The sequence below is a fragment of the Staurois parvus genome, unplaced genomic scaffold (genome assembly GCF_062004578.1).
Source record: "Staurois parvus isolate SC_StPar_1 unplaced genomic scaffold, SC_StPar_1.0 ptg000820l, whole genome shotgun sequence".
In the NCBI taxonomy this organism is placed as follows: Eukaryota; Metazoa; Chordata; class Amphibia; order Anura; family Ranidae; genus Staurois; species Staurois parvus.
The window spans coordinates 441300-455832 of record NW_028318616.1 but is presented as its reverse complement, the minus strand read 5'-3'; the positions used below and the strand labels follow the sequence as shown (position 1 = coordinate 455832).

At 40.6% G+C, this 14533-nt stretch overlaps 1 protein-coding gene across 1 annotated transcript in view; it reads right to left on the bottom strand.

Moving 5' to 3' along the window:
- The window catches only part of VSIG10L2 (V-set and immunoglobulin domain containing 10 like 2), a 92264-nt gene that overhangs the window by 52493 nt on the left and 25238 nt on the right, over positions 1–14533 (bottom strand). The window contains exon 4 of the mRNA XM_089655122.1: positions 7692–7967. Coding sequence (XP_089511248.1) covers positions 7692–7967 — 276 coding nt within the window. The remainder of the gene's footprint in view (positions 1–7691; positions 7968–14533) is intronic.

Sequence of the window (14533 nt, the reverse complement as noted above, 5' to 3'; positions counted from 1 at the left end):
CATAAAATAATTTATTTGCATTTAATTGTAATGGTTCAAAGAATGTTCGGAAAAATGTTCGGCCCTCCACCATGTTCACTTCATCCAATCTGGCCCTCTTTGAAAAAAGTTTGGACACCCCTGGTGTAAGGCTTCGGAAAGGTAAGCAAGACTCCGGCATTAGTGGTGTCATGCAGCTCATGGGCCAGGAACTGTGGAATTTGGAACTCACACATGTAGAACTCAGATACCCCATTGGCTCCCGGCCCCAGACCACTATCCATTTTTTAGGCACAGGATCAGTGGGTCAGACCCAAGAAAACCCACCAAAGAACCCTCGGGAGAAACAATAACCCTAACCCTCCTGTCCAGGGCAGCATCTATCTAGGCTACCATAAGTAACCTTTCACCCACCTCGACTAACAGTTAAAAATCCTCATTTTAAACTAGGCTAGTTGCCTAGTTTAAAAGCAACATCATCTACTTGCTCAAGTCTGTACAGTAAGTGCAATGTGTAAACACATTTTTTTTCTAACCTTTTTAAAAAGGACACAAAGTTTATCCTGCCATCTACATGAGGATTATACGCCGGCAAAAAAATAAAAACAAAAATAAAAAAAATAGTAAAACAGATGAAGATAACCTCTCCCGCTACCAGCATGCCTCTGCTGGTGTTCTAGCACCTTTTTTTCTTTAATTTAAAACTCTTCTCTTCATCCCTGGAGCTGAGTCTTTTCAATTGCAGCTTTCTGGTGAAGTTATCACCAGTCTGGTTTTTGGATTACGGTCTGGACCCCACTGGACAATATGTGCAGAGATGGCCTGCTAGTGACCTTCCTGCACTGCGTTCCACATAGGGCACTTTCCGGATTTTGTTCTTGTAAGTTAGCTACAGAGCTTTTTGCAGGTCCAGGCTGTTAAATTGCTCCAGGCCTCTGAAGACTCACCTAATGCGTAGACTGGTTTGGCAGAGCACTGGGTGGTACCTCAGTTGCTTAGTCCCTGGGTATCTATCATTCTCCTTTCCCACGATTTTTTCTGTGGAAGGGATTAACTGTCTGGGACTGTGTGAGTGCTTCTTCAATTCTCTGGGCCAAGTGGCACATACGTGTTGTATGTGCATACAGTATCAAGGGAACATCTTCCCGATGCTGTTCCTGCTAGAAAAGAGCCATGTGGAACGCAAGTCTTTCATCCATTCCTTCTACCTGCCTCAAGTGACTTTGGTCACCTCCGGCCATTCAATCCCCATCCACTACCAAATGTATGGGTTTCATGACCACCTCAGGCCTGGCCTCTTTCCTTGAGCCTAGTCAGGTCCATAAATATTGGGACATCGACACAATTCTAACATTTTTGGCTCTATACACCACCACAATGGATTTGAAATGAAGCAAACAAGATGTGCTTTAACTGCAGGATGTCAGCTTTAATTTGAGGGTATTTACATCCAAATCAGGCGAACGGTGTAGGAATTACAACAGTTTGCATATGTGCCTCCCACTTGTTAAGGGACCAAAAGTAATTGGACAATTGGCTTCTCAGCTGTTCCATGGCCAGGTGTGTGTTATTCCCTCATTATCCCAATTACAATGAGCAGATAAAAGGTCCAGAGTTCATTTCAAGTGTGCTATTTGCATTTGGAATTTGTTGCTGTCAACTCACAAGATGACATCCAGAGAGCTGTCACTATCAGTGAAGCAAGCCATCATTAGGTTGAAAAAACAAAACAAACCCATCAGAGAGATAGCAAAAACATTAGGCGTGGCCAAAACAACTGTTTGGAACATTCTTAAAAAGAAGGAACGCACCGATGAGCTCAGCAACACCAAAATACCCGGAAGACCATGGAAAACAACTGTGGTGGATGACCGAAGAATTCTTTCCCTGGTGAAGAAAACCCCCTTCACATCAGTTGGCCAGATCAAGAACACTCTCCAGGAGGTAGGTGTATGTGTGTCAAAGTCAACAATCAAGAGAAGACTTCACCAGAGTGAATACAGAGGGTTCACCACGAGATGTAACCATTGGTGAGCCTCAAAAACAGGAAGGCCAGATTAGAGTTTGCCAAACGACATCTAAAAAAGTCTTCACAGTTCTGGAACAACATCCTATGGACAGATGAGACCGAGATCAACTTGTACCAGAGTGATGGGAAGAGAAGAGTATGGAGAAGGAAAGGAACTGCTCATGATCCTAAGCATACCACCTCATCAGTGAAGCATGGTGGTGGTAGTGTCATGGCGTGGGCATGGATGGCTGCCAATGCAACTGGTTCTCTTGTATTTATTGATGTTGTGACTGCTGACAAAAGCAGCAGGATGAATTCTGAAGTGTTTCGGGAATATTATCTGCTCATATTCAGCCAAATGCTTCACAACTCATTGGAAGCCGCTTCACAGTGCAGATGGACAATGACCCAAAGCAGACTGCAAAAGCAACCAAGAGTTTTTTTAAGGGAAAGAAGTGGAATGTTATGCAATGGCCAAGTCAATCACCTGACCTGAATCCGATTGAGCATGCATTTCACTTGCTGAAGACAAAACTGAAGGGAAAATGCCCCAAGAACAAGCAGGAACTGAAGACAGTTGCAGTAGAGGCCTGGCAAAGCATCACCAGGGATGAAACCCAGCGTCTGGTGATGTCTATGCGTTCCAGATTTCAGGCTGTAATTGACTGCAAAGGATTTGCAACCAAGTATTAAAAAGTGAAAGTTTGATTTATGATTATTCTGTCCCATTACTTTTGGTCCCTTAACAAGTGGGAGGCACATATGCAAACTGTTGTAATTCCTACACCGTTCACCTGATTTGGATGTAAATACCCTCATATTAAAGCTGACAGTCTGCAGTTAAAGCACATCTTGTTTGTTTCATTTCAAATCCACTGTGGTGGTGTATAGAGCCAAAAATGTTAGAATTGTGTTGATGTCCCAATATTTATGGACCTGACTGTATATATTGCCTTAATGCCTCATAATCACAATATGTCTAATTCTAGATGGGGGGGAGGTACCAGGTGCCCACTGTTCAAATTCTACTAATGGTTTGAGGCTGTTTGCAGCACATCAACAACCACAGTCTAGAATTACATCATTCTCTGATCTTAGTTTGTTCTGTCCTTGGAGTCTGTCTGTCTAAGTTAGAACTGTCTCTGAATTCCTGCGTACCTTAATGAGCTGCAGTCAACCAATTTAATACTGTTGTCTTGGCCTGTTAGCAGTTGCTTGTTGCCCACCCCTTCGACTGCTTTTGATCATACCAAAGGTTTAATACGAATGATGGTTTAATGAATGGATGAGACAGAAAATAGAATTCTTGTGCTTATCATAAAATACTTTTCTTGGAGTCATTTGAGGGACAGAGGTCCCACCCCTCTGTGTTTATCATGCTCTTAGTACTGCTTTGCTTTGGTAGTGGGAGGAGTTATCTTGAGCTAGCCTATATTTGTTTTTTTGCTATTGTCCAATCCTCCTGTAGGCAGCTAAAACCTAAAGAATTTAAACTTATGTCCCTCAATGGACTCCAGGAAACAAATTTACAGGGAGTACAAAAAATCCTATTTTTTGTTTTGGTAGAAAGAGGGCCTCCTCGCCTAAATGCTATGGCATGCAGAATGCTGTGCTCAAAAGCCCTCCCCATGCTGACAAACTTCTTTATGTACTTTTGTGGGATTTCTGCAATCTTGAAAGGCCTCAGCCACAAATTTCAGCGTTTAAGTGAAATATCATGAAACTTCAGATGTAATGGAGCGAGCTCCATCTAAATATTCTCAACATGTTCAAATATGGCAGCTACAAACTGTAATTTACATAGGGAATGCAACATGTGAAGACCAGAGAGTGGTAGAAGCAGCTCTGGTATATAATTAGGAAGAAATAAAACACTATTAAGAAATTAACTTATTATGTGACAGCAATGTAGGCCTTAAAAAATCCAGCCCATCTACATTAGGGTATCTTTTTGCACAGCTATTTCTGAGAGTATCTCCTATTTATGATATAAGACAACTGTAAAAAATATCTTTTTTTCCCTAAAAAGGCAGACTTGCTTAATGCCATGTTAGGAACTCGAAAACAGAGATCTTTAACTGGCCATACACAGTTTGACTCTCTCTCGTTGAACCTGCAGGCTGAACAGGAGAAAGTTAATAGGAACCCTCAACTAAGGAAGAATTTCCACTGCCAGATGGCAGGCAGTCACAGTACCCAAGGCTGCCCGAAAACAGTGACTCATTTGATAGGATGAAGTCACTGTTCTGATAAATTGGATTTTTAAATTGCGTTTAGTTGCGCCAGATAGTGCTTTCTGTGCCACACATGACTCAAATGTTAGCAGATTCAGCAGGAATTTATACAATAATGGAAGTATTAAAAGGAAACACAAGAGGATGGTGGGGATTCAATTTACTAGCTGCCACTGGAAACTGAATTCCCTGCTTTGGAAGGTCATAGCAGTTGTACACCTATGCATGTTTGAAGCCAGTATAGTTGGGTCAGTCTGCCATTTTTTTTTTTAAACTTTGTCAACTTTAACTTTTCTGAACCAAACCAACCAAAGAGGAGGCTTTCCATGGAACAACCTCAAATAAGGATGTCAAATTTCACAGGAAAGAAATCTACATTTTTTTTTTCTGTAGCACCAGCTAACTAGTGCATAGCGACAAGCCTACAAGTCTTCTACTTCCAAATAATACATTACTTTTAACCTGCATCACTTTCATAGGTTTAATTTGCATTTGATTTGAAAGTTTAAAAATCTGGCTATTCTCCATTGAGATATAATTATAAACAGAAAATAAATTCTTACAGCAGCTCTGTCCCTGCAAAGGAGACATTAAGTTTGAGCCTGACCTCCTTTACAGAAGAAAGACTATTGGCCAAAGATCCTGCAGAATTTGATTTCTGGGTGTGTTGATTTTCTGGATCCTTGCTGTGTTCAGTAGTTTCTCCCATCAACCCCTACGTCACTACAGAATACAGTAACAATGTGGACTGAACCATTAAGCATAGCGGGGGATCCAGAAAGTCAACATTCTGAGAAGTGTTGAAATTTGCAGAATCTTCAGCTGGCAGTTTCTCTTTACTACTGTGGAGATCAGGCAGGCAGAATAGTTGAGTGTCCCATATCTTCTGTGCAGGAAGCCTTGGAATACTGTTTTTAGCGACAGAGTCACTTTAGATAATAGAACTGCAGACAGCATAAACAACCCAAATCAGTGTGGATATTTATGGTCACTAAAAATTTTTAAAAAACATTTTTAAACCGCACTACATGCACTGGTGGTGTTCACAGATGTGGGAATCCAGTGGTTTGAAAACGTTTATCAGTAGAGTTGAACAGAATATTGGATGACTGGCCAATCAATGATGCTGGCTTCTGGAATGTATGCCAGTAGGACATCTGTGGTCCACGCACAGGGAAACTATTGTATACAGCACCGAAAAGCCCATACCATGCAATGATCAATACCTATGTGGGCTAAAACAAGTTAGTAATAGTTTATCATTTCTTTTTTTATGCCAAATCTCTAAAGCTGGCCATAGATGGATCAAAATTCAGCCCATTTCAGCAAAAACCAGACAAAATGCAGTCAATCTATCTACTGTTCGACTTCAGTACATCCAACCTGTTGGATTTTTTTTAAACCAATTACTGGTGGCAGCTATAGCCACCAGCAGTGACCATTGTGTGCTGTCAATGGGATAGGTTCCCTGTTGGAAGAACACAATAGTGCTGTGGAAGGGATTTTCCCATCAACACTGACTGTGTTGATGGGAGAATTGAGCAATTTTGTAATTTTTAAAATTGTATTATCTATGGGCTGCTTTAGTTCCAATTTTCCAAACTACAGTTGTGACCAAAATTATTCAACCCCCACTGAAATTGAGTGTTTTGGCCAGTTTGACATTGCTTTTGATCATTCAGTCATCTTGCTTACATTTACATTAAAGAGGCACTTGTAGGTCAGACAAATATAACATAACAGTTATAATGAAATAACCACAAATGTCTTTTCTGTGCTCACAGCATTATCAGTTTTATTCAACCCCCAAGTGACATTCAATCTTAGTACTTAGTACAGCATCCTTTTACAGTTATAACAGCTTTTAAACGTGAAGCATAGCTTGACACAAGTGTCTTGCAGCGATCTACGGGTATCTTCGCCCATTCTTCATGGGCAAAGGCCTCCAGTTCAGTCACATTCTTAGGCTTGCGCACTGCAACTGCTTTCTTTAAGTCCCACCAGAGGTTCTCAATCGGATTTAAGTCTGGTGACTGCGATGGCCACTCCAAAATGTTCCAGCCTTTCCTCTGCAACCATGCTCTAGTGGACTTGGAGGTATGCTTGGGATCATTGTCCTGTTGAAAGGTCCAACGTCTCCCAAGCCTCAGGTGTGTGACGGACTGCATCACGTTTCCATCCAATATCTCCTGGTACTGAAGAGAATTCATGGTACCTTGCACACGCTGAAGCTTCCCTGTACCTGCAGAAGCAAAACAGCCCCAAAGCATGATTGACCCTCCACCATGCTTCACAGTAGGCAAGGTGTTCTTTTCATCATAGGCCTTGTTCTTCCTCCTCCAAACATAGCGTTGATCCATGGGCCCAAACAGTTCTAATTTTGTTTCATCAGTCCACAGAACACTATCCCACAACTTTTGTGGTTTGTCCACATGGCTTTTGGCATACTGCAGTCGACTCTTCTTATTCTTTGGAGACAGCAAGGGGGTACGCCTGGGAGTTCTGGCACGGAGGCCTTCATTACGCAGTGTGCGTCTTATTGTCTGGGCTGAAACTTCTGTACCCACATCTGACAAATCTTTTCTCAGTTCCTCAGCAGTCACACGGGGACTTCTCTCCACTCTACGCTTCAGGTAGCGCACAGCAGTCGAAGTCAGCATCTTCTTTCTGCCACGACCAGGTAGCGTTTCAACAGTGCCCTTTGCCTTGAATTTGCGAATGATGCTTCCTAAGGTGTCTCTTGGTATGTTTAACATCTTTGCAATCTTCTTATAGCCATTGCCCTTCCTGTGAAGAGAAATCACCTCTTCTCTTGTCTTCCTGGACCATTCTCTTGCCTTCACCATGTTTGTAACCACACCAGTAAATGTCTAGAAGGAGCTGAGTATCACAGTCATTTTAAAGCTGCCTAATTGGTGCTTATTATGCTTGATTGCTGCTCGGTGACATCCACAGGTGTTTTCAATACCTGATGGAAAGCACCTGTATGAACCTCTGTTCTTCAGAGTGGTAGTCTTTAAGGGGTTGAATAATTGTGGCAATGAAGAAACCACATAAGAACCATTTACTACTGTATTACATAAACAATTGATGTCATTTTAGTTGCATTTGGGTAGTTACAACGTCCTTGTAGGATTTGATTCTGAATACAATTCCAAATGTACACTATAGTCCCTAAACCCCTTTACAGCATTGGGGGTTGAATAATTTTGGTCACAACTGTACATACTTCGTGTGGTGTCTGCATTTGCAGTGAAAATGGGGAACAAAATGACAGCAGCACTGAGTGACTCCTTTAGCCTCTGCATATTTCCCCATTAGGGTACATGATATGCATACATGCCAGCTCTTTCAATTTTATGTTTTGGGCACTGGGGATGGACAGACGAGGAGTTACTTATTTGACTGGAGCTCCTTTTTAAAGAGTTTTAAAAGAAGAAAAAAAAAATGCCAAGCACACTACTTACAGTAGACTGTCAACCTGATGGTAAGTTGTGTGCGCGTGTCAAGATGCAAATTTTTTGCTAAGCAAGTATACAGTCCCGTCTGGGTCCGTAAGATTCTAGGAAAGATGTACATTTGACCTGTGTCCAGCTGAGAGTTATTGTAGAACCAGATATACTCGCATGGAGGGTTAGAGGAGGCTGTGCAGTTCAGAGTAACTTTCTCCATCTCGTTGGCAGCAAAACCGTTCTCACTAATGGCGTATGGCTCAATGGTAATCATAGGCTCGTCTGGACCATCTAAAAGACAGAATCCACATGTGTATAGTCAGTAACTAGTTTCATTTCAGCCCTGGTATTTTAGTTACAAGAACATACATTTAGGGGGACATTATGTAACCGGGCAAACTACAGGGAAAAAACTCTTTCCTTTTCCTTTTTTTCGCCATCTGTGTCCCATTGGGGAGATTTACCTTCACTTCCTGTCCCATAGCCAAACAAGAAGTGAGAGGATATCCTTGCAAATTAAAAAGGGAATGCTTTGGGGATCCCCAGAACTAGCATTCCCAGTGGTAAATTTCCCTGCTGTTACTTTTTTGGTTTTTCTTTACTTTCAGTTGCAATAATAAAAGTAAACAGGACAAAAAGAGAAGGTGAATCTCCCTAACGGGAACAGCCAGAAAAAAAAAAACCTGACAGGTGTTCTAATCCCTTTCTATCCAAAATGAAACAAAAAGTTTTGCGGTTGGTTGTATTTAAAACAAAAATTAAAGGATAACTTCACTTTCATTAAAAAAAAGAAATATAGCAAATAAAAAATTGATAATATACTGTAGCATTACCAACTGCTGCACAAGCCATAGTGCAATTTAATGATACTAAAAACTACTTTCCCTTTTGCAGCTGCTGTAATTTTCTGTAAAATTACATTCAATATGGCAACTTGGAAGCGTTCTGTACACTGTTGGTGTACAGGACATCCCTGAAAAATGTAATCTGCTTGAGTGTTTGTGATACAAAAATCGGTATCCGAAAATATATCTATCTATAACACAGTGATACAATAAACACCCTGTATATTGACACTTAAAAGTCCCACTTTCACCCCTGAAAGTTAAAAAAATTGTAAATAATAAACCTTTATAGTATCAGTGAAATTATTTCAAAATCGCCAAAATTTATTCTTCCAAATTTTGATCCATAATCACTGTGCATCTCCAAAAAAAGAAAACTGGATAGTGTATTATCCTCAATATAAACAGTGATTAAATCATATTTAAATATATTTTAATCCATAAAACTTTAAAAAAAAAACTTTCTGTGCAAACACACAACACATTTTTTGTGTGGTTTTGTGTTTGCACAGAAAGTTTTTTTATTAAGTAAAGTTTTATGGATTAAAATATATTTAAATATGATTTAGTCACCGTTATATTGAGGATAATACACTATCCAGTTTTCTTTCTTTGGAGGTATACAGCATTCTTGGAGATACGCGGTGATTATGGATCAAAATTTGGAAGAATAATTTTTGGAGTTTTTGAAATAATTTCACTGACACTTTAAAGGTTTATTACTTGCTTGTAAAAAGGATAATCTCCTGCGCCAAAATGTAGATGTAAATGATTGAATGATTAAAGCAGCCTGTATTAGTAGTGCCACAGCCACAGCACCAAAATCAACAACTCTATATAAAACCAATTAATACGGCGCTAAATAAGCAAAATAAGATAAACCATATAATATAGTGGCTGACATATATAAGGAGTGGCTGACATATATATAAAGAGTGAAGTGGACAGCTTTGAGGATAACATGCATGAAGGTGAGCAAAAACGTGAATAATGTCCTTAATGGGTAAACATAAGGTGAATAGTGTCCTTAATGGGTCACACAGACTTCATGCAGGTGTGAGCCACAATGTGCCAATCCTCTACGGCTGGGGTGCCCCCTCACCTTCCTGCTCAGGCCCCCAGGGACCAAAGAGCTTATAATGCTGATTGTAATGATCCTGCTGGTCGGTGGATCCTGCTGGTAATAGTGGTGTCACTCACTCCTCCTGGTAGGTCTTAGTATGGAATAGTAACCTCAGCACTGCCCGTGATGTCTCTCCGATAAAGGCTCTCCAGTACGGTCACCAGTGAGGCAAGAGAGACTTACATAGTGTAAAACCTTTTATTATAATTAAAAACAACCAAGAGCCTACTTACACGGATCTGATAGTAAGCAGGCCTTTACACCTCTCCAAGGGTGTACTGTGTTCAGGACTTGGAGCACCAAGATGGCGTCCCCGCCGGATGTGACGTCAAGCCGTCAATCGTAGGAAGCTCCTCCCTCTGGCGTATCTACGCGTTACGTCACTCAAACACGTGACTTCATCAGGATATACGCCTACTAGCGGTGGAGCTTGATTTATTGGTCGATTACCCAATCAGCATTGCTGATGGGCGGTGCCGACCGCCATTGGAGTGAAGTACAATAAGGGGCGGACAGTCTTCTAGGTATCTTGGTTAAAATAAAAATAAAATCTCAAACCGAACGATCGTATCGGGGGTGGATATATGGGATGAAAATATATATAGGTGGATTACGGTCACTCAGGTGCAAGCTCCGATGACGAAGTAAGGCAACCTAAAGCGGCACTCTAACCTCAATTCCCACCATAGAAACAATATTATAAAAGGAAAATATAAAATAGTTTTGGATTAAACCAAATTAGAAAGGAGATAAAACATTAGGGGGATCTATAATAAAGATAACCCCTAGTAGTACCTATTCATCAAGGGTGACTAGGTATATAACATAAATATAAAGACCAGATCGCCCATATATACAGTACACCATAGGGTTGGTCAATGACCATAACATGACATTATAATTAACAATACAGAGCCTAATGCAAACATAATGCAGAACATAGAAGGTGTTAGGGGTCTGATTTAATAGTTGCTGATGAAGCAATTCAGGTCGAATTCAACGTTGAGGCCCCTCGGGGCTTGTGACCTCAAAAGGAAAATCCATTTGGATTCCATTTGACTAATAGATCTCACTTTATTGCTCCCCCTCCAGTGTCTTTTATATTTTTCTATTGCCCAGAATTTAAGTTTGGACGGATCATTATGATGGTGGGTGGTAAAATGCCTGGGAACACTGTGTTTAGTGTGGCCCTTTTTTATATTTTGGATATGTTCCCTAATCCTCTTCCACATGGGCCTCTTAGTTCGTCCCACGTATTGCAGCCCACACTCGCACTGGAGACAATATACTACCCCCTCTGTGTGGCATGTAATAAACTCCTTGATGGTATATGTCATTCCTGTAGTGGTTGCTTGGAATTCTCTCATTTTCCTATTACTTCCTTTTGTGGCCTTGCAGGCGTAGCAGGTCTTACACGGGTAGAAACCCTTTAGATCAAAAAGTGTATTGCTGCGGTTAATCTGAGGGGGGTCAATCACATTTTTGACTATACTAGTTCTAATGCTGGGGGCCTTCCTATATATAAACAATGGTTTAGTAGGTAGGGCTTTCTCTAAAAGGGGATCCGATTGGAGGATAGGCCAGTACTTCTTAAATATTTTCTCGATTTTTTTATAGTGCATGTTGTAATCTAAAATGATAGATACGCGGTCATCTAGATGTGCCTCCTTAATCTTATCTGTCAACAATTGGGTTCTGTCCATTTTCCCCACTTCATCGATTTTTTTAGAAATGAGATGTTTACTATAACCTTTTTGTTCGAATCTATCCCCTAGTTTTTGGACCTGGTTGTTATAATCCTCTATCTCGGTACAGTTTCTCCTTAAACGAATAAACTGACCCTTGGGAATATTCAAAAGCCACTTAGGATAGTGGCAGCTGTCCAGTGCAATGTAGCCATTCCGGTCAACATTTTTGAAATAAGTAGTGGTGGTTAATCTGTTTCTTTTGATTGCAATGTTTAGGTCCAAGAAATGAATGGATTCTTCACTGGTTTCCCATGAAAGTGAGATATTTCGGTCATTAGAGTTAAGCGTTTGTAAAAATAACTGCAAGGAGGTCTCATCACCCCTCCAAAAGATTATCACATCATCTATATAGCGTTTGTATAACGCCAACTCCTTAGGTGTTTGGGAGTAGATGGAATATTGTTCCCAGTGGGCCATAAACAGGTTGGCCACGCTCGGGGCAAAGCGGGCACCCATGGCAACCCCTCTTATTTGTTTATAAAATTGGTGTCCATGCCAGAAATAGTTATGGGTGAGGCAAAAATCTAGACAGTCAATAATGTACTTCTGCTGTTTCACTTGTAAGTTACTATATTTGTTCAGACCCCAATTAGTGGATGAAATTGCATTATCATGGTCAATTATGGTATATAAAGAGGAGACATCAGCTGTGGCTATTCGCAGGTTGTCCGTATTCTGGATGGTATCAAGTAACTGGATCAGATGTTTAGTGTCCCTAAGGTAAGCACGTGTCTCTTTGACTAGGGGTTGTAAAAAAATATCCACATATTGTCCCAATCTAGATAGGATAGAATCGATGCCGTTCACTATGGGCCTCCCTGGGGGGTTATGGAGGTCCTTATGGATTTTAGGGACTAAGTAGATGACCGGTATCCTGCATGTGTCAGGCACAAGGAATCTTACTTCTTTTTTATTCAGGATCTTATCCTGCATTCCTTTATTAACCAAGGATTCTAATTCTTGTTTATAGTTGGCGGTGGGATCCTTTTGTAAGATTTTATATGTAGTAGTGTCTGCCAATTGGAGATTCAATTCCTTCAAGTACTGGTCTTTAGATAGGACTACTATCCCACCTCCTTTGTCAGCTGGTCTGACCACTATGTCATCCCGCTGGGATAATTTCTTTGTACCCATTTGTATCAAATTGTTACCAGATAGACGTGGTAGTTTAAGTTTCTCTATATCTTGTTGCAGCATCTTTTTAAATACTTCAATTTGATTGTTTTTACTTATCTGTGGGTTAAACAATGATTTGTTCCTCAGCTCGGTATGCATATATTGGCTGGCCCCTCTGTTAGTATTATGTGTATTGCCTGGTATCCCTGCAAAATGTTTTTTAATGTTGAGTTTCCTAGTGAACTTCAACATATCTACATAGATACTAAATTTATTAGCAGGTTTAGGTGGGGCAAACTTAAGTCCCTTATCTAATACTTCCAGTTCTTCTCTAGAGAGATCTGCCCCACTGAGGTTGAAAACTCCAACCCCTAATGGTCTCTTTTTCTTTTTTTCTTTTGCTCCTGCTCTGCAGCCTCTGTGTTTCTTGGGGGGCTTCTCCTTCTTTCTCTTTCTGGGCTCTCTACTGCTCTGCCTCTCTCTAAAAAATGGTTATTATGGTCTTGTGGATAGTCATATCTAATTGGATCATACCGATTGTGCATCGGGAGTGGGCTCCTTACATTGTAGGACTGGTAATAGTTCCTGTCGTTATTATAGTAGCCTTGGTCTCTGTTAGGTGGTCTGTATTGGCGATCATTGGGGTACTGATTAGGTCTAGGGGGATACTGGGGTCTGTATTGGGGATATTGTTGATATTGTGGTCTCCACTGATTGCCATAGTTAGTCCCATTAGGTCTATTATATGGTGGCCCTCTATTTTGAGGGTTCCCTTTGCTACTTGGGGTACGATTATTTTTCTGGTGCTCCTGTGTGCTGTTGTTTTTTCTGTTGGCTTGTGATGTAATGCCTGGTTTAGGGGCAGGTTTAGTTTCCCTTACCGGGGATGTGTTGGCTAAGGTCACTATTGTGGAATTCAGGTTATCTTGCCATTTGAACACCTGATCCTTTCTGAAGTCACTAAGATCTCTTTGGTATTTCTTAGTTTTTCTATGTTTAATTTCCTGTTCTGCTTTTTCTAGATCCTTATTTAGACGATGACTAAGGCCTACCATTTCTTGCATCTCTTTAAATGGTTCTATTATCCTTTTTATTTATTCTTACCATCACCGCCTTACCTCCAGCTGCCACTATGGAAATCTTTAGCTTTATAGAGAATAGGACCATCAATCTAGAGGATGTTTTCTCTAAACCAGAAGATACCAGGAAAGGTGACCTTGATACTAAGTTTAGAAAACTTGGACACCTAATGGAAAAGAAATTATCCACATGGTGGGACATGCTGACATATGAGAAATATCTGAAGGACAGGCTTATTCCTAGAAGGTTGAGATGGGATGTGCCCATAGGGGATGGGTTAACAGATGAACAATCAATAGAAGAGTGGTTTGATTTCTTCCATGAAAAAGGCCTGGAATTTATTTCATTTCTAATTAAGAGAAAACAAAAGAAAATGCGTAACTTAGAGAAATCCATAGAAGAGATTAAGATCCAAATAGAACCATTTAAAGAGATGCAAGAAATGGTAGGCCTTAGTCATCGTCTAAATAAGGATCTAGAAAAAGCAGAACAGGAAATTAAACATAGAAAAACTAAGAAATACCAAAGAGATCTTAGTGACTTCAGAAAGGATCAGGTGTTCAAATGGCAAGATAACCTGAATTCCACAATAGTGACCTTAGCCAACACATCCCCGGTAAGGGAAACTAAACCTGCCCCTAAACCAGGCATTACATCACAAGCCAACAGAAAAAACAACAGCACACAGGAGCACCAGAAAAATAATCGTACCCCAAGTAGCAAAGGGAACCCTCAAAATAGAGGGCCACCATATAATAGACCTAATGGGACTAACTATGGCAATCAGTGGAGACCACAATATCAACAATATCCCCAATACAGACCCCAGTATCCCCCTAGACCTAATCAGTACCCCAATGATCGCCAATACAGACCACCTAACAGAGACCAAGGCTACTATAATAACGACAGGAACTATTACCAGTCCTACAATGTAAGGAGCCC